This window comes from Heptranchias perlo, chromosome 38 (assembly GCF_035084215.1).
Source record: "Heptranchias perlo isolate sHepPer1 chromosome 38, sHepPer1.hap1, whole genome shotgun sequence".
In the NCBI taxonomy this organism is placed as follows: domain Eukaryota; kingdom Metazoa; phylum Chordata; class Chondrichthyes; order Hexanchiformes; family Hexanchidae; genus Heptranchias; species Heptranchias perlo.
The window spans coordinates 6,616,458-6,644,140 of NC_090362.1; the positions used below are offsets into that span (position 1 = coordinate 6,616,458).

At 47.8% G+C, this 27,683-nt stretch overlaps 1 protein-coding gene across 1 annotated transcript; it reads right to left on the reverse strand.

Annotated features, from left to right (window-relative positions):
- Window positions 1-201: 201 nt before the first annotated feature.
- Window positions 202-26,513, reverse strand: LOC137304687 (deoxyuridine 5'-triphosphate nucleotidohydrolase-like). The gene is made up of 7 exons (XM_067973346.1): window positions 26,370-26,513; window positions 13,687-13,819; window positions 12,097-12,188; window positions 10,752-10,796; window positions 2,461-2,535; window positions 698-768; window positions 202-581 (listed from the first exon to the last, which is right to left on the reverse strand). Exons 1-7 carry the CDS (start codon window positions 26,494-26,496, stop codon window positions 525-527), a joined length of 600 nt encoding a protein of 199 aa, XP_067829447.1. The 5' UTR covers window positions 26,497-26,513; the 3' UTR covers window positions 202-524.
- Between the last annotated feature and the right edge of the window lie 1,170 nt (window positions 26,514-27,683).

Sequence of the window (27,683 nt, forward strand, 5' to 3'; positions counted from 1 at the left end):
TACTTTACTGTAAAATTTCTAGTCTCCGATATCAAATCCAGAAAGTATGGTGTATGTTTCGCTCCATTTGCTATTAGTGGGAAAATGTGTATAAAGTGGGGTTCCCTGCTTTATAGTCACACTGATTTCCCCCCCCCCACTAACATTAGTGTACAGATGAAAATATGTCCTTATATATAGTGTGCATCCATAAAGGCACCGTTTGTAACAAAATCTAAATGTTTATTTTTATGACCAAAAAAGTCATGAAATATACCCGATTATTCTAGCAGCAGCTTACTGCTAGAATACATAACTGGAGTAACAAAGTCTTACAGTCACTATCAAGACCATCTCATACAAACCCTAAAGGGAGCAGCTTCATGTTAGGATGGACCATCACTTTGTTTTAGAAATTTCCCCACAAAGTGTTAAACAAACACACCATAGATCACATAAGTTGCTGTCTCATGAAGAATACACAACTTGTAACATCTCAGTACAGAATTAGGCAGTGGCCGACTTGGTTTGGCAGGACATCATGTTCAGTTCGTACCAGTGGAACCAAAGCCACCTGCACCGCGTTCAGTCTCATCCAGGGTCTGCAAAAAGACAAGAGGGCAATTTTTTTTTTTAAAAAAAGGAAAAGGTTACATCCTAAGCAGAAATTAAAATAAAACCGCAATAGGAAAGGTTTACTTAATAATACATTAGTCACCTTTAACTCCTCAAGTTCTGGGTAGCAGATGCGTTCACAGATCAGTTGAGCTATTCGATCACCCTTTTTAACTACCAAAATAGAAATTTGAAAGCAAGGAAAAAGAAATTCAATGTTTTATTTAGTGTCTTTTCAAAATCATTTAATACAAATAGTCCTGACCATTTAGCTCTCCTGTTTGCCCTTCCACTTATATACTTTAATTGGTTCAAGTCTAACTGAACATTTTACGATGTCTTGTAACGTTTCCATCTGTTGATTAAAAGTGAACAGATACCATACACAGTGTGCAAACAAACTTCAAAGCTATTCAAGATTATTAGAAAACTGAACCACCATCATTAACATTCTTTATGCTTTGAAACCTGGAAGTTTTTCACAAAGAAGTGCAAAAGGGTCCCACTTCCTAAAAAGTTATTTTACACTCAATAAAATGAGCAGCAGGTCACTGTTAGAAAATGATTTCCACCTACAAAAATATTTACTGCATATTTTCCTTTGGGCTAAAACTTACTACTTAACACCAGAGCTTGATGGTGGGGTACTCATACTGGCACACACATGAAAAAGAATTCCAAGTCTAATGCGTTATTATTTCATAATAACAAAAAAGGGAGGTATTGATATCTTAAGTGTGGTAGCCAGGCCACCAAATAAATAATGGAGCCTGATGTGACTAGTTTCTGGGAATCATCAATGCAATTGGATAAATCTGCTCCAGCCATCACTTGGTAAGACACTCAACATAAATCCCCTCTTCTGTTAAAAGGCAGTGGGTGACTCATACTGCGATCTGTTTCAGATGCCAGCAGTTCTCTGGTACCAAGTGGCCATTCGTCATGTGTCAGCCTAGACATTCAAATTTGGCAAGCAACTCCACTATGGAGCCGAATCCAATTCTCTTACCCAATGCTTAAACACACATCTAGCAACTGTCACAAGAGATTTCAGGGAGCGATTCCCCCTCCCCACAACTTAAGGGTTTGGTGGCCAATTGATGAAAAGCTCCCCGATTTAATCCCAGACAATGCCGAATAAGCTTAGTTCAACTGGGCTCCTACAACAAATCATTTAAAAAACAGGTGGAGACCGTCACCAGACAATGTTTTATTAATACAACAAAAACTACAGAAACCTAAGGCTATCAAAATAAATACTAGAAGCTAATCTACTACTTGCCTGATAACATTGTGTGGATCTTGACAACTGGAATTTTGTCCCATAAGGCAAGATATGTTAACATAACTACAGACAATTGAACACGGTCATTGAATTTGGAAGAGTCATGATAAAAGTTGATTAATTATATTAAATGGGTTATATATATTTTGGTGGGGCTAAAAAAAAACAGCAATTTCACTGCACTTCAAAATTAATTGTGAAATACAGACACTTTGATGTGATAAGACAAAATACAACATGTAGGGGAATAAACTTCCAGTAATATTTTTAGAATCTCATACATTCTGTACTACAAATATTAAATATTTTCCATATAGAATGTACCAAATAATTTGGTAGATCACTTCATGCAATTATTATAAACCTGTCTGAATGGAACTCCCCACTTTGGTGGCCAGAGAAAGTGCTTTTCCCTCTCATTCTCCAATTTGTACTTTAATCATGTTTGTATGGTCATATCAGTTGCAATGGAACCACAGATAGAGAAGAATCCTAGAGTGAAACACTTTGTGGAATGCGCTGTTCGTTATATGGCAACAGAAGTGAGGCGAAGGTACATTCAGTGCTTATCTGCCCCTTACCTTTAAAATTTTCCTTGCCAAAGTTGAACAGAACCACACCAACATTTCCTCTGTAGTCCTCATCAATAACACCAGCTGAGAAAGAGAAAGGGGACAATTGATTTTACAGGTTTTTAATACAAAGGCTAAATATAACATTAATGATCTATATCCATACAAAATGCAACAGGCACAATGGACAGCACCAAAGATGGAAGACATGCACATACATAGCAGACAATTAAATTTAAAAAATCTTTGTAGCCTTCCTTTTGGAAAGGGGCAGCTTTAACTTCAATTCTGTTCTGCTAATCGGGAGAACAAAGTGGGACCACTTTATTGAACTGCTCCCTCACCCCAAAAACAAAATAGTCACCCTTGTCAGGCAACTGGCATATACCTCTCAAGTTTTTTTTAAAAATTCATTCTTGGGATGTGGACATCGCAGGCAAGGCCAGCATTTATTGCCCATCCCTAGTTGCCCTTGAGAAGGAGGTGGTGAGCCGCCTTCTTGACGCTGCAGTCTGTGTGGTGAAGGTGCTCCCACAATGCTGTTCGATAGGGAGTTCCAGGATTTTGACCCAGCGACCATGATATACGTCCAAGTCCAACTGTTTGACATGAAGTTGGCAATTTCTAAAAAACATTTTAATTTGAAGGAGAAAATGTAATTCTAAAGCACTGTAGCTCCACCATCTGGTTGGAAGCAGAATATCATCAATCGGGAAAATGGTTGCTGTGGAATCTAACAAATTTATGCCATGTGACACAGGGAACGTGACATGAACAATATAGTCAGTGTTGAGCACAAAGGGCAACAGGAAGGAAAAGAGGGGCAGAGTCCAGAGCGCCCATTTGTGAAGTTGGCATCGGCTGAATTCAGCATGGCAACTGGCAGCGATGGATTGGGGTGAGCGGCAGGTGAAAGATTCAGGAGAGGATGGAAAAGTTGGGAAGGTAGGAGGACAGTGAAACAATTAGGGGGAGGAAAGAGACAGAAGAGATAGGGAGAAGAGGAAAAGGAAAGGTTGAGAGGGAGAGAGATGAGGAAGAAGGGAAAGAAGCAGATCTGTTGTGGTGCTGCTCATGGCAAATCAAAGGATGCGCTGTTTTATAAGTACGGGAGCATTACGCCATACAATGTTATTCTGCTGCCAAATGTTGGTACAGGTCCCTTTGAAGTTACAAGGTGTTTAGGGCCAAAAGGTCTCCAAGTAAAAAGAGACTGTGAAGTGCCATGGGATGTTTCTCTATAGGTCCGGTACTTTGTACTGCTAGAGAGTTTGCCCAGAAATACTTTGGACCTGCTCCCCCTGGGCTGCCATAACTTTGCCATAAGCATGGTGGAAAGACATGAAAGTTATATCGAAACCATAGCACAGAAACAGGCCATTCGTTCCAACTGGTCTATGTTCCACACAAGCCTCCTCCCTCCATACTTCATCTAACCCTATCAGGATAAGCATCTATTCCTTTCTCCCTCATGTGCTTATCTAGCTTCCCCTTAAAAAGGCATCTATGCTATTTGCCTCAACTACTCCTTGTGGTAACACGTTACACATTCTTTGGGTAAAAAAAGCTTCTCCTGAATTCCCTATGAATTTATTAGCGACTATTTTATATTTATGACCTCCAGTTTTGGACTCCCCCATAAATGGAAACATTTTCTCTCCGTCCACCTTATCAAACCCTTTCATTATCTTAAAGACTTCTATCAGGTCACCCCTCTTTTCTAGAGAAAAGAGCTCCAGCCTGTTTAGTCTTTCCTGATAAGGATATCCTCTCAGTTCTGTATCATTCTAGTGAATCTTTTTTGCACCCTCTCCAATGCCCCATATCCTTTCTATAATATGGAGACCAGAACTATGCACAATACTCCAAGTGTGGTCTAACCAAAGTTCTATACAAGTTTAACATAACTTCTCTGCTTTTCAATTCTATCCCTCTGGAAAATGATGATTTAGTGCTTGATTTGCCTTTTAATGGCCTTATTAACCTGCATCGCTACTTTTAGTGATTTGTGTATCTGTACCCTATCCCATTTAGACTATTATCCAAGCAGTATTCTTCCTACCAAAATGCACATCACACTTAACTATAATGAAATTCATTTGCCAATTACACTCCCATTCTGACAGTTTATCAATTTCCTCTTGCATTTTGACGCATTCTTCCATTGTATTAACTACAGCCTCCAATTTGGTGTCGCCTGCAAATTTTGAAATGGGACTTCAGGTTCCAAATAGTTACTGTAAATTGTGAACAGTGGTCCCAGCACGATCCCAGTGGAACACCACTTCTCACCTTTCGCCAGTCTGAGTAGCTACCCTTAACTCCTACTCTGTTTTGTCGCCAGCTTGCTATCCATTCTGCTACTTGTCCCGACTCCACATGCTCTGACCTTAGCCATGAGTCCACAATGTGGTACCTTACTGAAGACCGTTTGAAAATCCAAATATATTAGATCTACTGCATTACCCTTGTCTACTCTGTTACTTCTTCAAAGAATTCAATAAGGTTGGGCAAGCATGGCTTTCCCATCTGAAATCTGTGCTGACTATTCTTTATTATATTTTCATTCTCTAGATGTCTTTCTATTACATCTTTACTCAAAGATTTCATTATCTTTCCTACCACAGACGTGAAGCCAACTGATCTATAGTTCCCTGGATTTGTTCGTATCTCCCTTTTTAAATATAGGAACAACATGAGCTGTCCATCAGTCGTCTGGCACCATTCCCTTTTCTAGAGAATTTTTATATATTTTGTAATAGAGCCTCGGCTATCTCCTCCCTAACTTCTTTTAATATTTGCGGATGCAATCCATCCAGATTGGGGGGGGGGGGGAAAGAGGGGGCCTTATCCTCTCTAGGTTTGATTAGATTATCTCCCCCCTTTCTATCTTAAATGTTTTAATATCTTTTTTGATCTCTTCTTCTAATGTCCTGCCCACCTTGTTAGTCTCCCTGGTAAATACTGAGGCAAAGTAACTATTAAACATTTCTGCCATTTTACTGTTGTTACCTGTGGATTTATCTTGTGCACCCCTGATAGGCCTGTGGGCAGTAGAATTGTATTCCAGCACAATCTGTAACCTCATGGCCCAGCATATTCCTCACTCTACCATTACCAACAAGACAGGGGATCAACCCTGGTTCAATGAGGAGTGTAGAAGAGCATGCCAGGAGCAGCACCAGGCATATCTAAAAATGAGGTGCCACCTGGTGAAGTTACAACATAGGACTACATGCTGGCTAAACAGTGGAAGCAACACGCTATAGACAGAACTATGCGATTCCACAACCAACGGATCAGATCAAAGCTCTGCAGTCCTGCCACATCCAGTCGTGAATGGTTTTGGACAATTACACAACTAACGGGAGGAGAAGGCTCCATGAACATCCCCATCCTCAATGATGGCAGAGTCCAGCACGTGAGTGCAAAAAACAAGGCTGAAGCATTTGCAATCATCTTCAGCCAGAAGTGCCAAGCGGATGATCCATCCCGGCCTCCTCCCGATATCCCCACCATCACAGAAGCCAGTCTTCAGCCAATTCGATTCACTCCAAGTGATATCAAGAAACGGCTGAGTGCACTAGATACAACAAAAGCTATGGGCCCCAACAACATCCCGGCTGTAATGCTGAAGACTTGTGCTCCAGAACTAGCCGCGCCTCTAGCCAAGCTGTTCCAGTGCAGCCACAACACTGGCATCTACCCGACAATGTAGAAAATTGCCCAGGTATGTTGTCCACAAAAACCAGGACAAATCCAATCCAGCCAATTACCGTCCCATCAGTTTACTCTCAATCATCAGCAAAGTGATGGAAGGTGTCGTCGACAGTGCTATTAAGCGGCACTTACTCACCAATAACCTGCTCACTGATACTCAGTTTGAGTTCCACCAGGACCACTCGGCCCCTGACCTCATTACATCCATGGTCCAAACATGGACGAAAGAGCTGAATTCCAGATGTGAGGTGAGAGTGACTGTCCTTGACATCAAGGCAGCATTTGACAGAGCGTGACACCAAGGAGCCCTAGTAAAATTGAAGTCAATGGGAATCAGGGGCAAAACTCTCCAGTGGCCAGATTCATACCTAGCACAAAGGAGTGGTTGTTGGAGGCCAATCATCTCAGCCCCAGGGCATTGCTGCAAGAGTTCCTCAGGGCAGTGTCCTAGGCCAAACCATCTTCAGCTGCTTCATCAAATGACCTTCCCTCAATCATAAGGTCAGAAATGGGGATGTTTGCTGATGATTGCAGTGTTCAGTTGTATTTGCAACCCCTCAAATAATGAAGCAATCTGAGCCCACATGCAGCAAGACCTGGACAACATCCAGGCTTGGGCTCATAAGTGGCAAGCAACATTTGCCCCAGACAAGTGCCATGCAATGACCCATCTCCAACAAGAGAGAGTCTAACCACCTCCCCTTGACATTCAACGGCATTACCATCGCCGAATTCCACACCATCAACATCCTGGGGGTCACTGTTGACCAGAAACTTAACTGGACCAGCCATATAAATACTGTGGCTACAAGAGCAGGTCAGAGGCTGGGTATTCTGCAACGAGTGAATCACCTCCTGTCTTCCTCAAAGCCTTTCCACCATTTACAAGGCACAAGTCAGGAATGTAATGGAATACTCTCCACTTGCCTGGATGAGTGCAGCTCCAACAACACTCAAGAAGCTCGACACCATCCAGGACAAAGCGGCCCGCTTGATTGGCACCCCATCCACCACCCTGAACATTCACTCCCTTCACCACCGGCGCACGGTGGCTGCAGCGTGTACCATCCACAGGATGCACTGCAGCAACTCGCCAAGGCTTCTTCGACAGCACCTCCCAAACCCGTGACCTCTACCACCTAGAAGGGCAAGAGCAGCAGGTACATGGAAACAACACCACCTGCACGTTTCCCTCCAAGTCATACACCATCCAGACTTGGAAATATATCGCCATTCCTTCATCATCGCTGGGTCAAAATCCTGGAACTCCCTTCCTAACAGCACTGTGGGAGAACCTTCACCACACGGACTGCAGCGGTTCAAGAGACGGCTCACCACCACCTTCTCAAGGGCAATTAGGGATGGGCAATAAATGCCAGCCTCACCAGCGACACCCACATCCCATGAACGAATTTTTTTTTTTTTAAATTTATCTCCATGTGATTCAGCCCTCCAAAAAGATGCCCTGAAAGCTAAGTGGAGATGTTGCTTACTTAACTGAGACCTACCATCTGTGTTTCCAAAATAGGTGGCACTGTACTCCAATGTCACACACTTTGGAGTGTCAAAGTCAAGTTACAAGCCTGATGATGCGTCTCTCCAATACCTCATTCATTCCTCAGGCTACGACAGCATTTATGTTTGTGTCATAAAAACAGAAAATGCTGAAGCAGCTCAGCAAGTCAGGCAGCATCTGTGGAGAAAGAAACAGAGTTAATGTTTCAGGTCGATGACCTCTCGTCAGAACTGGAAGATGTTAAGAGTTAAAGTTTTTGAGCAAGTACAGAGCCAGGGAAGGGGTGGAAAGAACAAAAGGGAAGGTCTGTGATAGGATAGAGGGCACGAGTGATTAAATGACAAAAGGGATGATGGTGCAAGGTAAGGAAAGTGGTAACGGGACAGGTTAAGAAACAAAAGATTGATCAGGAGTAGCTGTAAATGGCAGCAGCAAAACCATTACCAGCTGACTGAAAAAAATGGGAGCAGTGGTTATGACCTGAAGTTATTCAAATCAGTGTTGAGTCCGGAAGGTTGTAAAGTGCCTAAACGAAAGATGAGCTGCTGTTCCTCGAGCTTACGTTGAGCTTCATTGGAACAGTGCAAGAGGCAGAGGACAGGGAGGTCAGGAGTAAGAGTGGGAAGGGGAATTAATATGGCAAGCGACCAGCAGGTCAGGGTCATGCTTGCAATCACCCAATCTGTGTTTGGTCTCCCCAACGTAGAGGAGATCGCATTGTGTGCAGCGGATACAGTATACTAAATTGAAAGAAGTACAAGTAAACCGCTGTTTCACCTGGAAGGAGTGTTTGGGGCCCTGGACGGTGGGAAGGGGCAGGGGGTGCATCGCCTGCGCTCGCATGGAAAGGTGCCATGGGGAGGAGAGTGGGTGTTGGGGTGATGCAAGAGTGGCCTAGGGTGCCGCAGAGGGAGCGGTGTCTTCAGAATGCTGAAAGGGGAGGGGGAGGAGATGATGTGTTTGGTGGTGGGATTGCACTGTGGTGGCGGAAATGGTGGAGGATGGTACATTGAGCATGGAGGCTGGTGGGGTGGAAGGTGAGGACAAGGGAGACCCTGTCATGGAACTGGAAGGGAAGGGAAGGGGTGAGGGCAGAAGTGCGGGAAATAGGACAGACACAGTCGAGGGCCCTGTCAACTACAGTGGAGGGGAATCCTCGGTTGAGGAGAAAGGACGGCATATCAGAAGCACTGGTGCAGAAGGTGGTTATCGTCAGAACAGATGAGTCGGAGACAGAGAAACTGGAAGAAGGGAATAGTCCTTACAGAAAGCGGGGTGGGAGGAAGTGTAATCAAGGTAGCTGTGGGAGTCTGTAGGCTTATAATAGATATTGGTTGACAGCCTATCCCTAGAAATGAAGATAGAGAAGTCAAGGAACGGAAAGGAAGAGTCGGAGATGGACCACGAGAAGGCGAGGGAAGGGTAGAAATTGGAAGCAAAGTTGTTGAAATTTTCCAGTTCGGGGCAAGAGCAGGAAATGGCACCGATACAGTGGAAAAAGAGGTAAGGGAGGGGAATGGAACAAGGAATGTTCCACATATCCCACAAAAAGGCAGGCATAGGTTCCCATAGCGACACCTTTTATTTGGAGGAAGTGAGTGGCGTCAAAAGGAGAAATTGTTCAACGTAAAAACAAGTTCAGCCAGGCGGAGGAGGGTGGTGATGGTGGATGGGAACTGCTTAGACCTCAGTTCAAGGAAGAAGCGGAGGGCCCTCAGGCCCTCCTGGTGGTGAACAAAGGTGTTGAGGGACTGGACGTCCATGGCGAAAAGGAAAGAGATAGGGCTGGGGAACTGGAAACTGTTAAAGTAGCGGAGGGCATCAGAAGGTTGCAAGAGACTGAACAAGGGAGATACCAAAGATAGGAGGAAATAAGTTCTGTGGGGCAAGAACAGGCTGGAATGATGGGTCTCCCAGGGCAGTCATGTTTGTGGATCCTGGGAAGGAGGTAGAAGTGGGCTGTACAGGGTTAGGGGACCATGAGGTTGGAGACCATGGAGGGAAGATCTCCAGAGGAGATGATGTCAGTGATGGTCTGGGAAACTATGGCTTGATGTTCAGCAGTGGGATCATGGTCCGGGGGAGGTAGGAGGGAGGTGTTGGAGAGTTGGCGTTCAGCCTCCGCAAGGTAGAGGTCTGTTCGCCAAACCACAGCATCGCCCTTGTCAGCAGGTTTAATGACAATGCCAGGGTTGGACCTGAGAACGGAGTGCTGTGAGTTCAGAGGGAGGTAGGTAGGTTAGTGAGTGAGGGGAGTAGAGAAATTGAGACGGCCAATGAAACAGCGGTTTAATTGTACTGCTTTCAATTTAGTATACTGTATCCGCTGTACACAATGCGGTCTCTTCTACAATGGGGAGACCAAACGCAGGCTGGGTGAATGCTTTGCTGAACACCTCCGCTCTGACCGCAAGCGTGACCCTGACCTGTCAGTCGCTTGCCATTTTAATTCCCCTCCCCACTCCTACTCTGTCCTCTGCCTTACACTATTTCAACGAAGCTCAACGTAAGCGAGGAACAGCACCTCATCAATCGTTTAGGCATTTTATAACCTTCCGGACTCAACACTGATTTCAATAACTTCAGATCATAACCACTGCACCCATTTTTTTGGTCAGCTGGTGCTGGTAATGGTTCTGCTGCTGCCATTTACAGCTACTCCTGATCGATCTTTTGTTTCTTAACCTGTCCCATTACCACCTTCCTTGCCTTGCACCATCATCCCTTTTGACATTTAATCACTGGTGCCCTCTACCCTATTACACACTTTCCCTTTTGTTCTTTCCTCCCCTCCCTTTCCCTGGCTCTGTACTTGCTTAAAAATTTTAACATCTTCCAGTTCTGATGAGAGGCCATCGACCTGAAACGTTAACTCTGTTTCTTTCTCCACAGATGCTACCTGACTTGCTGAGCTTCTCCAGCATTTTCCGTTTTTATTGCAGATTTCCAGCATCCGCCGTATTTTGCTTTTGATTTATGTTTGTATCTGCTTCCAAATAATTTCAAAATAAGCTGAAAATGCCACAGTGCACAATTTCTGTTTCAATACTTTAGTGCAAGTTACCTCCAACATCAATGAAGTGTTTTGCTGCCAATCCAGACCTTGGAGCTTGGAAAGGATTAAAAAAGAAAAAAAATTAATATTTTCTGCAATACCAGTGATGAACAACCCACTACCACATTGAAATTCTGCACAGCCTACCCAAAATTTGACAAAATGTCTTTTTGTAGTAATCATTTCACTATTTCTACATATTCATAAACTGTACCAACACAATTTCAGCTGCTGGCTAATGTTAAGAAGGAATATTAAGTGTGGGAGGAAAGACAAAGAACTTTTACTCAGTCTGCATCTGTAAGCACATGTTCAGGCATTTATTAACTCTTCATTTTTCTTAGTTTAAACTGAAATAAATTTTTCCACAGGGATCACAAAAGTTTAAGCAACAAGGTTGGGGGAAGACAAGACAATTTCCCCCACATCCAGAGTAAAGACTAATGTGTACTTTTATCCCCTCCTGGTCTGTGATACCCCTCCCCAGCATAAAACAGGGCAAGTTTGTGAATGAGAAGGTAATAAATGTTACAACTCTTGAATCTCAGCAGAGACAAGGAACCAAAAGGTGCTCATTAAAACTAACACATTGGCATGTTCGAACATACAGCCTCAGCACGTATGGGTCAGGCAGTGGAGTAGAGGTGGGGCGGGTTAGAAGCTGGGTACGGTGCATCCGAGATCATGGATACTGAAGATCAATAGAATGCATCAGGCCCTGCCTGGTTGGGCTGAAAGAAGCAACTTTGGGATGGGCAAGTTTCAGATTTCTTTTGAAAAACGATTTAAGTGACAAATTTTACTTTATGGGGATATAGTGTGCAGAGGAGGACCTGTGACAGTGGCTGTATCTCAATTTTTTTGGGTGGAATTTTTGGTTGGTTGTTTTTTTTTCTAGAATGTGACTGGTTTAAGAGTCAACCAAGCCAAAAGAAATATAAGCCTTTACTGAATTAATCAGAAAGCTGCTACATGAAACTTCAGACAGACAGGACCAAAAATATTATACAGATTAGTAACAATGACAATCTGTGGAATCATTTGCACTGGGAGTGAAACTGGTTTGACTGTAGCGCAAAACGGACGATAGCAAATTGGGCGCCTGCGTTACACCGCACCCAATTTTAAAGAGAAAAACAAAAATCGGGCGGGATGTAAAATGGGCTGCTGATTCGCCATCACCAATTTTGCGCTACCGCCCAAAAATATTTCACCCCATTATGCCCCCACTTCAGATGCTAGAGACTTACATCAGTAAATAAACCTGAAATTGTGGAATTGTGTGTTAAATTCAGAAACAAATGAACAAAGCACAAAAAAAGGCAAATGATTATATCAGCTCAAGCACACTTACCCACTCTGCCATAGAATCCAGAAGGAACTGCAATCTGAATATCAGTCTTCACAACAACTTTATCTTGAGTAAGGATCACATAATCATAGGCACTGCAAACAACCAGAGAGAGCTGAGCAGGACAGCAGGGTATGTATCGTCTAGGTCCCCTCCTCCCATCACAAGGAAGGGGAAAACACTGATCCATACACATGGAAGGCATAGAACATTATACATAGAAGTTACAACATGGAAACAGGCCCTTCGGCCCAACATGTCCATGTCGCCCAGTTTATACCACTAAGCTAGTCCCAATTTCCTGCACTTATAGAATACATGAATTATTATAAACTATTTGTCCACATAGACACACGCCAATTCGTGGATTTCTTTAACTTAAAACTATCAGATTTGCACACCTATTTTTCTATAAACGATTATTCCTCATCCAATGCCTCAGCGAGTAACAGTTCCACGTGGTGTGGTTCCCAGTCCATACCAACTTAAAGCAGTTTTACACTGAGGGCTTGCAAGCACGCAGTATTACTTCAGGCAACAGCACTCCATAATATAAAGGGCTGAATGGCATCTGAGACCCACGTCTTGGTGGGTCTTGCGAGTGCCCATCAGATCTCTATTTAAACTAAAAGCACCAAGCTGCATTCCCCCTGTTTTTAGTGGACAAATTAGAAATGGCAGCAGAAGGAAAAGTAAATCGGAGTGGACTTTTAACACCCGGGGCAGGAGTTAAAACCTGGTGGCCTTCCCGCCCGGGAAACCTCGCCCGACCGAAGGAAAGCTTTTGACTTGCCTTAAGAGGGCCAAGTTTTCTTCCCCACCAGGTTCTACTGAGCCCCACTCACTGGACGGTTAAAATGACATGAGTCCTGTAGCCGCCATAAGACCTTGAGTAACATCTAATAATGAGGCTCCTGTCAGTCAGGCAGGCGTCTTGCCATTTTAAAAAAAGAGGCAAAGTTAAGATGGCAGTGAAGCGGAAAGGGGGCAGTAAATCTTTGCAGCTACTTTAGCTGCGTGTCCACCCCATTCCCGCTTGTGGTTAAAATCCCCCTTCTACAGCTGTTTACTGAACGGTTCCTTCGCTGCCAGTCACCCTCACGGACATCGAGCGAGGAAAGGGAGAGTTACAACGATCCCTGCGGTTGAACAGCCCACGACACTCACTGCAGCGCCTCACACATAATGACCACTCGGGCAAAGCACTGTCGGGCGCTCCTCACCCCCACAACCCAGGCAAGTAAATCAAAAGGATAAAAACGGTGAGGTAAAAAAATAAAGAGTTGGATAATAGTGAAGAAAAAGAGGTGGAAACAATAGTAAGGAAAAAAAATTGAGGTAAAAATAAGTGAGGAAAAATATATCGTGAGGTGGAAAAAAAGAGGAAAAATAAGTGAGGGAAAAGAGGAAAAAGTATAGTGAGGTAGAAAAAGAGAGGGGAAAACTAGGTTAAAACAATTAATGATTCTCTTGTAGTTAAAAGGGGGAACTTTACGCACCGCCGTAACACTTGATTAAAATAAACCGCGTTAAAACCGGCGGCATTTCCCCGACCCGAGAGTTGGCGCCGGGGTCCGGGGTCCACCGCCTCACCTGTACAGGTCGTAACCGGCCGCCCGCTCTGAGCCTCGGGTCGGCGGCTGCGCGTTCTCACTCAGTTTGGCGAACTTCAGGACAGCCTTCTCCTCCCGGGCGCGCTTCACCGGGGAAGGAGCGGCAGCGATGACTTCAGTGCAAGGCATGGTACCGGGAGAGAGGAGACAACACATCCAATTACTCAGTCAGTCTGCAAGCGGACAGCCCGCCAACTTCAAACAACCCGCCCAAAAAAAAAACCAACCAACCAACCGCCAAAAACAGCCAACCGCCAAAAACAACCAATCGGATCAGGAGGCGGCGCGAGCAGGCGGGCGCTCTGCAAACCCTCCAATCCCATCGATCTTCATCATTTTATTGATGATTTTACACCGGATCAATTATCGAGTGCTCCGAGGTAGGTCCAGCTCCAGTTTCACATCAAGATACCCTCCCTCCATCTCTGTACTATTCCTCATCCAGCAAATATTTCCTTTTTCAATATCCAAATCCCCTTTCGGAAGTTATTAAATCTACTTCCTCCACTCTTTCAGGTAAATGCATTCCAGATCGTAACAACCCTCTGCATATATATAAAAAAAACAAAATTCTCCTCATCATCTCCCCTCCCCCCTAATTATTTTGCCAATTATCTTAAATCTGTATCCTTTGGTTACCGACCCACCTGCCAGTGGAAACGGGAAGCTGGATCAATACGAGGGAGAATGGAATAGAAGGTTATGCTGATAGGGTGCGATGAAGAGGGGTGGGTGGAGGATGGTGTGGAGCATAACCACTGGTACAGACCAGTTGGGCCGAATGGCCTGATTCTGTACTGCACATTCTATGTAATTTTATGTAATCCTCAGGTCATTTCAATCTTAATCTCAACTCCCCTCTGATTTCACAGTGTTACATAGGTGGAAGTAGTTGGTCTTTGTAAATGGAGAATGCATGGGGTCGTAAGCTCAATTTGGAGTCAAATAGGACTTCATGGTTGCAAACAATCTGGTTCAGCCTGAGCCAGTGGCTGGGGAGGAGGTTGGAATCGGTGGCAAGGGTTCAGAGTTTGTCGTGGAGCCTCCCTTAACTGCTCCCTCCATTTAAGCTCTCCTACCCACATTCACGGCCACCACACACCCTTCCTTGCCACCTCACATGGTCGCTCTACTCCCATCAACTCAATCTCAGACCTGGCTACCTCTCACCATTTCCTTGTATCCATCACCACCCAGATCTCTCTTTGCCCTTTCAACCACACTTCCTTTTGCTGCCGCCCCTGGAATAAACTTTTTCCCCAAGTAACTTGCAAATGCACTTTCAAACTCCCAACAGTCCAAAATTTGGTCCTCTCCTCACAATGATATTTCTGCACCTGTGGACCTGCTCAATCACTCCCTCTCCACCTTTGATGCCCTTGTCCTAAAAAAAAACCTTTACTCTCTCCCATCCCGGTTGCTCCCCCTTGTATAGCCACCATCTTTGCTCTCGCAAGTCCTTCAGCACATCTGGCTGGACCATATGAAGTAACGTCAGGCCTCACTCGCTGTCAAAACCACCCACTTCGTAAGGTGTGTAAAGAGGTTAGCTTGGTGGTGCCCGGGGAAGCACTCCTGCTCCTCCTGGCTCATAAGCAGTGATGTAAATGCACTTACCTCATGGATCTGCCCATCCAGTTTCTTTACCCCACTATCAACCGTCTCCTTAAATTTCCAGGTTTAATGGAGGTGGGTCGGAGGGGCGAGCGACCAACCCACTCTCAGGAGGCGGATGGGTCAGTAAAATCTTATGTGGAGGCTGCATGCCTCCATTTTACCTAAATATTTTATTTTTAACCCATGGAGGCCGGGTTTCCTGAGCCGCAGGAATCCCAGCAGGTAAAAGGAGGCAAGGAGGACAGATCCATGAGGTAAGTGCATTTACATCACTGCTTATGAGCCAGGAGGAGCAGGAGTGCTTCCCCGGGCACCACCAAGCTAACCTCTACACACCTTACAATCTCCGACTGCCCTCACCTTCCGATGATCTCCAACTCTTTTCCCCCCCCCCCCCTCCAGCGATCTCAAATTCCCCCACCCAATCTCCAACTGCCCCCACCCCCTCCCCAATGCCTGACTCTTTCCCTCCCCCCCCGCAAAAAGTACCCAATCTCTCCCCAGCTGCTTTCCCATTCGATAAGCTAGCTGGCAGACAGGCGCAAAACCTGTTTTAAAAAATATAAAAATATGACATCAAAATAGACATGACTTCTGGGTTTCCCATCTAAAAATCCCCCCCTGCACTCCTGCTCTCTTCCCGGCTCAGAGTGTCAGGGCCATGGAGTCAGCTTCCATATGTACAATGACTTTAGCCAGCTCTACCTTTCCACCATTTGTCTTGATATGTCCACTGCCTCTGTGTTGTCAGACTGCTTGTCTGATATTCAGTTTTGCACGTGCTGCAATTTACTCCAGTTAAACACTGGGAAGACCAAAGCCATCACCCTCGGCTCCACGACAAACTCTGAACCCTTGCCACCAATTCCATCCTCCTCCCCAGCCACTGGGAAGGAGGATGGGCTTTGGGGAGTCAGGAGGTGAGTCACTCGCTGCAGAATACCCAGCCTCTGACCGCTCTTGTAGTCACAGTATTTATGTGGCTGGTTCAGTTAAGTTTTTGGTCAATAGTGACCCCAGGATGTTGATGGTGGGGAATTCAGCGATGGTAATGCCGTTGAATGTCAAGGGGAGGTGGTTAGACTCTCACTTGTTGGAGATGGTCATTGCCTGGCACTTGTCTGGGGCGAATGTTACTTGCCACTTATCAGCCCAAGCCTGGATGTTGTCGAGGTCTTGCTGCATGCGGGCACGGACTGCTTCATTATCTGTGGGGTTGTGAATGGAACTGAACACTGCAATCATCAGCGAACATCCCCATTTTTGACCTTACGATGGAGGGAAGGTCATTGATGAAGCAGCTGAAGATGGCTGGGCCTAGGACTCTGCCCTGAGGAACTCCTGCGGCAATGTCCTGAGGGTGAGATGATTGGCCTCCAACAAGCACTACCATCTTCCTTTGTGCTAGGTATGACTCCAGCCACTGGAGAGTTTTCCCTCTGATTCCCACTGAATTCAATTTTACTAGGGCTCCTTGGTGCCACACTCGGTCAAATGCTGTCTTGATATCCAGGGCAGTCACGCTCATCTCACCTCTGGAGTTCCGCTCTTTTGTCCATGTTTGGACCAAGGTCTGGAGCCAAGTGGTCCTGGCAGAACCCAAACTGAGCATCAGTGAGCAGGTTATTGGTGAGTAAGGGCCGCTTGATAGCACTGTTGATGACACCTTCCATCACTTTGCTGATAATTAGGAGTAGACTGATGGGGCGGTAATTGGCCAGATTGGATTTGTCCTTTTTGTGGACAGGACATACCTGGGCAATTTTCCACATTGTCGGGTAGATGCCAGTGTTGTAGCTGTGCTCAAACAGACTGGTTAGAGGTGCGGCTAGTTCTGGAGCACAAGTCTTCAACACTACAGCGGGATGTTGTCGGGGCCCACAGCCCTTGTTGCATCCAGTGCACTCAGCCGTTTCTTGATATCACGTGGAGTGAATCCAATTGGCTGAAGACTGGCTTCTGTGATGGTGGAGATATCAGGAGGAGGCAAAGATGGATCATCCACTCGGCACTTCTGGCTGAAGATGTTTGCAAACACTTCGGCCTTGTCTTTTGCACTCACACTGAACTCTGCCATCATGGAGGATGGGGATGTTTACCGAGCCTCCTCCTCCCGTTAGCTGTTTAATTGTCCACCACCATTCCCTCCCTAAACCTCTGCAACTCTTACTCCTCCTTTAAGATCCTGCTTAAAACTCACCTTTTTCCCCTCCTAATATCTGTTTCTTTGGCTCAGCATCCATTTTTGTCTGATCATACCATAGGAAATTTTTCAATGTTAAACGTGTTATATAAATTCAAGTTGTTGTTGTGGGTGTGAATATTCCAGACTGCACCTTGAGCACACAAGAGAACTAAGGCTCTCAGATGCCACAAGAATTCATGAAATTGTTGATAAAAACCCGATGTCTCAAACTACTCCTCCTGCAAGCACATCGCAATCAAAATGTACAATGGCTTTATAAAATATGTGCTTTTGGGAATTCAATTAATACCACGTACTTTAAACTAATTACTTCCATTTTTGCACTTCAGCCCTACCTCATTCCCACGACTGCTGCCTCAACCCCTCTGAAATCTTTCTCCGTGCTTTCTTTAATTCAAGACTCCTTCCCTAGGGAGGGGTGAGGTCATGAAGGGATTTAAATACAAGGATGAGAATCTTAAGTTGGAGGTGTTGGGGGAACTGGGTGCCAATGTAGGTTAGCAAGGACAGGGGTGCTAGGTGATTAGGGCTTGGTACAGAACAGGAGGTGGGAAGCAGCTTTGGATGAGCTGTAGTTTATGGAGTGTGGAGGATGGGAGGCCAGCCAGGAGAGCATTGGAATAGTTGAGTCTGGAGGTGCTAAGGTTTCACCAGACACAAACTCCAACTCTTTGAAAATTCCACTGTTTACATTTGTTTCTCACACCTGTCCTCATCAACCTCCACAGGCTGCCCAACTCCCAATAGAATGAATTCAAAATGTCCTTGTTTTCAAATCCCTCTACGTCATCATTCTGCTCTATGAATGAAACCTTCTGCAGTCCTACATCCCAGCTCACTCCCCTTCAGTTCTGGCCTCTTGTGCAATCTCCTCCCACTACACCTCCTGTCAGCGACAGTGCAATCAACTGCCTCGGCCCTAGTCTCTGGGATTTCCTAAATCTCTCCACTACTTCTGACTAAAAGATTCAGTTTACTTTAATGACGCATTCTCCTTTTCAGTGGTCTCACTGTGCCCCCTTAAGCAGGCACCCTACGATCGGGCAATTAGGGATGGGCAACAAATGCTGGCCTTGCCAGCAACGCCCACATCCCATGAACGAATAATAAAAAAAAAAAAATCCGGATCCTCTTGTGCGCTTTGGATTCAAACCGATCCTCATCAGCCAGTGCACTTTGCACTCTCGCTTCTAGTTATTCCAGAACAACAATAACTTGCATTTATATAGCGCCTTTAACATAGTAAAGCTTCCCAAGGCGCTTCACAGGGGCGTTATCAAAAAAGTTATCGAGCAAACTCTGACACTGAGCCACGTAAGGAGATTTTAGGACCAGTGACCAAAAGCTCGGTAAAAAAGTAGGTTTTAAGGAGGGTCTTAAAAAGGAGGAAAGAGTTAGAGAGGCAGAGATGTTTAGGGAGGAAATGCCAGAGCTTAGGGCCTAGGCAGCTGAAGGCACAGCTGCCAATGGTGGAGCAAATAAAAATCAGCGATTTTCTTGATGGAAATACCAACTTATGCTACAGGAAGGCCCAGGCTCCAAATAGTTTTAATAGGCATTATTTACAGTAATTCTAAAAAGTAAAATCACATACAGAACACAATTCTATATAAATGGCCAGCCACTCAACTCCTAGAAGAAGCATCCTGCTCAGTAATAATGAAATATAGAAGACAGTATTAATTTACTGTCAGTCATGGTTCTTGCACTGAACTGGTTGATTCCATGACTAGTCTGCTGGCCTCAGATGATCAAAAAGCATAGAACTGTAGAATTTCTGTACAGAAGGAAGCATTCAGGCTAATTTCACTGCTAGCCCCGACTCCCCCACAGGAACTGTCTACTCCAATCCCATTTCTTTGCTATTTCCCTCCACTTCTCGTGAAGCTCTGCATATTCTAAAATCCCATTGTTTAAAAAAAAATCCTTCTGACTTCTCTTTTAGGCTTCTTGTACTAATCCTCAATTTATGCTCCTTGTTAACTACTCACCACACCTGTGGAAATAATCTTTAACTGTTTACCTTTTAAACATATGCTTAATGTGGAACTGACAGACAAATCTAGAGAAACACAGCAACAATGTTTTATATTTATAGTGCCCATCTTTACACAAAACCTTTGGCTATAGTTTTGTTTGATAATTGTTCCTGTGAAGCACCTTGGGATGTTTTACTACGTTAAAGGTGCTATATAAATGCAAGTTGTTGTTGTTGTTGTTGGCACACATCTTTAAAACTGCCTAGACACTATAGTTTTATTATTTAAATTTTAAACATCTCATTTTATAAATGTGATTTTGTGTTATCTGCCGGCACAAACTTGAAGCAGTATTTCTCTTCATTAAATGTTCTGCCCAAGAGGAAAACAAGAACAACTTTTAGTTCATATTTTCTATTGCCTTTATATAATACAGAACTGTTTCAAATAGAAATAACAGTTGGTTCCCAGTGTTTGGAATCCATCCTGTTTACATTGCAGAACAGGTTCCACAGTTCTACTAGCCACAGATAAACAGTACACACGCGTGAACAGTTTGTTAAAAAAAAATCTTGGATCACAGCTTTCAATTTCCAATGGCAGACTTCCCTGATGATTGAGGGAAAGTCTACACATACATGCCAGCAATGTGAAAACCCACCGTCAGAGAATATAGTGATCAGTGGTTACCCACTATGGAACCAGCAACTGTTTATCTCTGTTCCAGCTCAGTTGCCTCTGGCAGTGCAGGGAAAGGCCACCTCTTGCAGTGGTTCTTTATACCATTGGATACAACAGGGTACCTTGCAATGCTGCCATCACCACCAGCAGCATCAACTCTTCTGCATTTTCACCATTTACTATAAAACTACAGTGCTTATTTAAGAAAGAACATGCATTTATGCAGTGCCTTTTCAGATGCCCAGGACACAATTTTACAGCGTAGAAGGAGGCCATTCTGCCTATTGTACCTGTGCTGGTTTTGTAAAAGAGCAATGCACTTGGCCCCATTCCCCTGCCCTCTCATATGAACATACAAAAATGACAAAGGAAAAAGAAACAGCTGGTCCATCAAGCCTGTCCCATACAGTCATAGTGCAATGTAACACTGTGCCTCCCATCGTCCTCCCCTCACTCACCAGCAGCCCCATAATCTCCTGGGAGAGGCAAATTCGGGGGAAACAAAATAGTGGGGAATTAGTCCCCAACCCCCAAAGCCGATCAAACAAGTTCCAGGAGACATCACCCAATACCCCTCCTACCTTTTGTATGCTGTGACGTCAGCCACAGTTATAAACTTGTCCAGCTCCCTTTTAAATGCTTGCAGTGAATACACACGCACTGCAGGAGTCAGCAACTTGTTCCAAAGGTCAATGACTGAGAAAAAACGCCTCCATAGATCTAACCTAATTCAATGCTTATATAACTTACCGCAACTGTAGTACTGCGTTCAGTTTTGGGCACTGCACCTCAGGAAGGATGTATTGGTCTTGGAGGGGTGCAGCATAGATTCATCAGAATGATATCAGGACGGAAAGGATTAAATTATGAGAACAGGTTGCATGGACTAGACTTGTATTTCCTTGAGTATAGAAGATTAAGGGGTGATCTAATTGAGATGTTAAGATGATTAAAGGATTTGATAGGGTAGATAGAGAGAATCTATTTCCTCTGGTGGGGGAAGTCCAGAAAAAGGGGGCATAACCTTAAAATTAGAGCGGGGCCATACAGGGTAACGTCAGAAAGCACTTCTTCACACAAAGGGTAGTGGAAATCTGCAACTCTCACCCCCAAAAAGCTGTTGAGGCTGGGGATCAATTGAAAATTTCAAAACTGAGATTGACAGATTTTTGTTAGGCAAGGGTTCTAAGGGATATGGAACCAAGGCAGGTAAATGGAGTTAAGATACAGATCACGCATGATCTAATTGAATGATGGGACAGGCTCAAGGGGCTGAATGGTATACTTCAGTTCCTATGTAATATTCATATGTTTGTACAAAAGCTCCCATTTCTTTCAGCATCCTGGGGTGAATGACAACAGGACCAGCAGTCCAATCAGTTTTGAGACCCCTTACTCTATCCAGCATTATACCAGCATCCACTTTAGAGTTAATTGTACATAGCATTGTTGTTAACCAAGTATCATCTTCTGGAGTGAAGACTGATGCAAAGTAGCCATTTAAAACCTCTGCCGTGTCCGGGAGTCCACTTGTATTTGCCCTGAGTACTTCTTTAATGGCCGTATGCAGTTATTAATGGCTCTGATCCCTAACCTAGATTGAAGAGATTTTACTTTTGCTGTTGCAGTTGTCCAATGCCACCTTGTCCAGTGTCCTTTTGACTGCTCTGATAGCAGCTTTTGTTGCCTTCAGCTGAGCTCGATACCCGATCTCCTGAGAGTTACTCTCCTTAAGTCTGTAAAAGTATTTTTATTCAAGTTTGATTTGTCCTTACACTTCAGCTTTGTTTTACCATGTGCCCATCTTTTGACTCAAAGGGCATGAATGACTCTTATTTGCATTAGGATCTTTTTAAAAGGTATTCCATTTGTCTTCGGTGTTGGTAATATCCCCGTTTAGTAGGGCTGCCCAATCAACCAGATTCAAGTCCTCAGTCACCCTTACGAAATTAACCATCGTGAAATCCATAATTCCTATATTTTTGTTTTACAAACATTTATCTACTATCCTTTTAAAAATTATGGATAGTGCTGGCGCCGGGCATCGTCTGAACCGCGGGCAGTGCTGGCGCCGGGCATCGTCTGAACCGCGGGCAGTGCTGGCGCCGGGCATCGTCTGAACCGCGGGCAGTGCTGGCGCCGGGCATCGTCTGAACCGCGGGCAGTGCTGGCGCCGGGCATCGTCTGAACCGCGGGCAGTGCTGGCGCCGGGCATCGTCTGAACCGCGGGCAGTGCTGGCGCCGGGCATCGTCTGAACCGCGGGCAGTGCTGGCGCCGGGCATCGTCTGAACCGCGGGCAGTGCTGGCGCCGGGCATCGTCTGAACCGCGGGCAGTGCTGGCGCCGGGCATCGTCTGAACCGCGGGCAGTGCTGGCGCCGGGCATCGTCTGAACCGCGGGCAGTGCTGGCGCCGGGCATCGTCTGAACCGCGGGCAGTGCTGGCGCCGGGCATCGTCTGAACCGCGGGCAGTGCTGGCGCCGGGCATCGTCTGAACCGCGGGCAGTGCTGGCGCCGGGCATCGTCTGAACCGCGGGCAGTGCTGGCGCCGGGCATCGTCTGAACCGCGGGCAGTGCTGGCGCCGGGCATCGTCTGAACCGCGGGCAGTGCTGGCGCCGGGCATCGTCTGAACCGCGGGCAGTGCTGGCGCCGGGCATCGTCTGAACCGCGGGCAGTGCTGGCGCCGGGCATCGTCTGAACCGCGGGCAGTGCTGGCGCCGGGCATCGTCTGAACCGCGGGCAGTGCTGGCGCCGGGCATCGTCTGAACCGCGGGCAGTGCTGGCGCCGGGCATCGTCTGAACCGCGGGCAGTGCTGGCGCCGGGCATCGTCTGAACCGCGGGCAGTGCTGGCGCCGGGCATCGTCTGAACCGCGGGCAGTGCTGGCGCCGGGCATCGTCTGAACCGCGGGCAGTGCTGGCGCCGGGCATCGTCTGAACCGCGGGCAGTGCTGGCGCCGGGCATCGTCTGAACCGCGGGCAGTGCTGGCGCCGGGCATCGTCTGAACCGCGGGCAGTGCTGGCGCCGGGCATCGTCTGAACCGCGGGCAGTGCTGGCGCCGGGCATCGTCTGAACCGCGGGCAGTGCTGGCGCCGGGCATCGTCTGAACCGCGGGCAGTGCTGGCGCCGGGCATCGTCTGAACCGCGGGCAGTGCTGGCGCCGGGCATCGTCTGAACCGCGGGCAGTGCTGGCGCCGGGCATCGTCTGAACCGCGGGCAGTGCTGGCGCCGGGCATCGTCTGAACCGCGGGCAGTGCTGGCGCCGGGCATCGTCTGAACCGCGGGCAGTGCTGGCGCCGGGCATCGTCTGAACCGCGGGCAGTGCTGGCGCCGGGCATCGTCTGAACCGCGGGCAGTGCTGGCGCCGGGCATCGTCTGAACCGCGGGCAGTGCTGGCGCCGGGCATCGTCTGAACCGCGGGCAGTGCTGGCGCCGGGCATCGTCTGAACCGCGGGCAGTGCTGGCGCCGGGCATCGTCTGAACCGCGGGCAGTGCTGGCGCCGGGCATCGTCTGAACCGCGGGCAGTGCTGGCGCCGGGCATCGTCTGAACCGCGGGCAGTGCTGGCGCCGGGCATCGTCTGAACCGCGGGCAGTGCTGGCGCCGGGCATCGTCTGAACCGCGGGCAGTGCTGGCGCCGGGCATCGTCTGAACCGCGGGCAGTGCTGGCGCCGGGCATCGTCTGAACCGCGGGCAGTGCTGGCGCCGGGCATCGTCTGAACCGCGGGCAGTGCTGGCGCCGGGCATCGTCTGAACCGCGGGCAGTGCTGGCGCCGGGCATCGTCTGAACCGCGGGCAGTGCTGGCGCCGGGCATCGTCTGAACCGCGGGCAGTGCTGGCGCCGGGCATCGTCTGAACCGCGGGCAGTGCTGGCGCCGGGCATCGTCTGAACCGCGGGCAGTGCTGGCGCCGGGCATCGTCTGAACCGCGGGCAGTGCTGGCGCCGGGCATCGTCTGAACCGCGGGCAGTGCTGGCGCCGGGCATCGTCTGAACCGCGGGCAGTGCTGGCGCCGGGCATCGTCTGAACCGCGGGCAGTGCTGGCGCCGGGCATCGTCTGAACCGCGGGCAGTGCTGGCGCCGGGCATCGTCTGAACCGCGGGCAGTGCTGGCGCCGGGCATCGTCTGAACCGCGGGCAGTGCTGGCGCCGGGCATCGTCTGAACCGCGGGCAGTGCTGGCGCCGGGCATCGTCTGAACCGCGGGCAGTGCTGGCGCCGGGCATCGTCTGAACCGCGGGCAGTGCTGGCGCCGGGCATCGTCTGAACCGCGGGCAGTGCTGGCGCCGGGCATCGTCTGAACCGCGGGCAGTGCTGGCGCCGGGCATCGTCTGAACCGCGGGCAGTGCTGGCGCCGGGCATCGTCTGAACCGCGGGCAGTGCTGGCGCCGGGCATCGTCTGAACCGCGGGCAGTGCTGGCGCCGGGCATCGTCTGAACCGCGGGCAGTGCTGGCGCCGGGCATCGTCTGAACCGCGGGCAGTGCTGGCGCCGGGCATCGTCTGAACCGCGGGCAGTGCTGGCGCCGGGCATCGTCTGAACCGCGGGCAGTGCTGGCGCCGGGCATCGTCTGAACCGCGGGCAGTGCTGGCGCCGGGCATCGTCTGAACCGCGGGCAGTGCTGGCGCCGGGCATCGTCTGAACCGCGGGCAGTGCTGGCGCCGGGCATCGTCTGAACCGCGGGCAGTGCTGGCGCCGGGCATCGTCTGAACCGCGGGCAGTGCTGGCGCCGGGCATCGTCTGAACCGCGGGCAGTGCTGGCGCCGGGCATCGTCTGAACCGCGGGCAGTGCTGGCGCCGGGCATCGTCTGAACCGCGGGCAGTGCTGGCGCCGGGCATCGTCTGAACCGCGGGCAGTGCTGGCGCCGGGCATCGTCTGAACCGCGGGCAGTGCTGGCGCCGGGCATCGTCTGAACCGCGGGCAGTGCTGGCGCCGGGCATCGTCTGAACCGCGGGCAGTGCTGGCGCCGGGCATCGTCTGAACCGCGGGCAGTGCTGGCGCCGGGCATCGTCTGAACCGCGGGCAGTGCTGGCGCCGGGCATCGTCTGAACCGCGGGCAGTGCTGGCGCCGGGCATCGTCTGAACCGCGGGCAGTGCTGGCGCCGGGCATCGTCTGAACCGCGGGCAGTGCTGGCGCCGGGCATCGTCTGAACCGCGGGCAGTGCTGGCGCCGGGCATCGTCTGAACCGCGGGCAGTGCTGGCGCCGGGCATCGTCTGAACCGCGGGCAGTGCTGGCGCCGGGCATCGTCTGAACCGCGGGCAGTGCTGGCGCCGGGCATCGTCTGAACCGCGGGCAGTGCTGGCGCCGGGCATCGTCTGAACCGCGGGCAGTGCTGGCGCCGGGCATCGTCTGAACCGCGGGCAGTGCTAACGCCGGGCATCGTCTGAACCGCGGGCAGTGCTGGCGCCGGGCATCGTCTGAACCGCGGGCAGTGCTGGCGCCGGGCATCGTCTGAACCGCGGGCAGTGCTAGCGCTCTGAACTCTGAGGGGTAATGCCTGCAGTGCCACTTTACTTTGGTGTCTCTGCATAGTTCAAGCAGAGGTTGAAAATTGTACTGCCTGCCACTAACTCGATCAAATTACACTTTCCAGGCAGACTGCTGGGTGACTGGTGTTCCAATTACACCTCCCAATTCCCTGCGTTTTCTGTATACTAGAGGACAGGAGTTACCCATGGACTCAACCCTTAAAATAATGGACTAGAGTCAATTGGGAAATGCAAGCTATTTACTTGTCAACAGGGGTCATAGTCTTTCAGTACAGACACCTGCCACCGTACGTAGTTCAAGAAATGTAGATATTTTGTAGTTTGTAAAAAAAACACAATATTGCTACATCACAATGGAAGTTATAATCCACAAGAGCCTAGTAATAGGTAAATTATTGAAAATAAGGATTATAAAAATACCATAATTAGAGTTATAGCATTGTTACAATTCTATAAATGTCCAAATTGGGAGCTTTGCGAATACACATTACCACAAGTTCAGAGCCTTTAAGCAGCAGCAGAAAAGGGAAACAGCGGCGTTCGCTACCCGTTACTTGACCATTTCGTTACAATCCCGCCCCCGGAAGGAAACAAATAGGAACCGGGGAAACAGCGGATCAGATTCCCTCCTGGCCTGGTTTGCGAGTCTCCCGAAGGTGTTTCTGTGTGGGTGTTCACACAGCCGGAGACGTACCTTTATCGGAGCAGTCTCCAGTCCGCTTCATCGTAGAACTGCAAAATGCCTTTCCATACACGCTGACTCCCGCAAAGTCACCAGAAACCAAGAAACAGCAGCGAAGCAGCCCTTTAAGGAGAGCCATGTTGCCGAATAGAGCCTGGTGCATGTTGGGATTCTATGTAACCATCATATGATCGGAAACGCCTTTAAATCGACCAGATAACAGTGCCGCTCTCTGCATTGTGTTGCATTTCTCTCTGTAGGAGCCCACTCTTGTTCCAAGAACTGAAATGTTAAACATATTTCTGGCTATTCTTTCGATTTATGTCTCTCCCACGGAGCTGCAGTTTATTAGTATAAAAAGTCCGTTAAGTATAATAAGTCCGTTAGTATAATAAGTTCATTAATATACATGGTTCATTGTCTTAGTGTTTCAAATTGTGTATTTGTTGTTTAAATGTCATCACAAGATTTTTTTTGAAACAATTTGATTTCAAACAAAATTGTGAACTGCTCCACTCGCCGCCCTGGAAGCTTTTTGGTGAAACCAGGCCTGTCAACAGCACTTACCTATAGTCAGTTATTTTGACTTACGAATTTCGTATTTTGCTTAATTTAATCAAACTCTGCATTTTTGATTTTTGTATGGGAATTTTGCAAGTATACATTGTAAACCCTGCTTCCTGAAGTGTCATATATAAGTTATATATTGAGTTATTGAGCATTACTCATTGAGTTAAAGAATTATTAACTTGGTGAGGGTAACTTGGCCATCCAAGAAGCCATAATTGTCACACTGGCAAGAACTCCCCTGCTCTTCAAATAGTGGCTTGGGATCTTTTATGTTCTCCTGAGAGGGCGGACAGGGCCTCGATTTAATGTCTCATCCTAAAGACGGGCATATCCAAGTCAGGATGGTGTCAGTGCTGGTGGCGAGGGGGAGCAACTGCATAGAATTGGGGTTACCATCTTTCCTCACTCCTTCAGGTTGGGTCAACTAGCTCCAGGGGATGATTATCTCTTCCCAAAATTAGTGGAGGCACTTTGTTGACATTTGTTGTGTTATGCCAAAGTAGTAGGATGCATTGTTTTGCTGCAAGTAACAAAAACGTGCTGCTCGACGTGCACAGTGGGAAAAAGAGTTCCGCAACCGGTTGGCAGTGCAGGTTATAGAGTGTATCTTAGACGTATACAATATTATAATTGTTGCTTAATACAGCAACAGTGACAAAAAATCATGTTATTTTATTTGGATCTTTTGTTTATTTTATTATATTAGTGGTTCCCTAGGGTACTTGTTATGATTTTTTTTGTTTGGTGGCACTGGGG

Coding starts and splice junctions, on each gene's coding strand:
- LOC137304687 (XM_067973346.1), bottom strand. CDS start 26,496: ATGGCTCTCCTTAAAGGGCTGCTTCGCTGCTGTTTCTTGGTTTCTGGT. Junction 13,820..26,369: donor TGGAGACTGCTCCGATAAAG/GTACGTCTCCGG, acceptor CTTGCACTGAAG/TCATCGCTGCCGCTCCTTCC. Junction 769..2,460: donor TGGCAAGGAAAATTTTAAAG/GTAAGGGGCAGA, acceptor CTATTTTGGTAG/TTAAAAAGGGTGATCGAATA.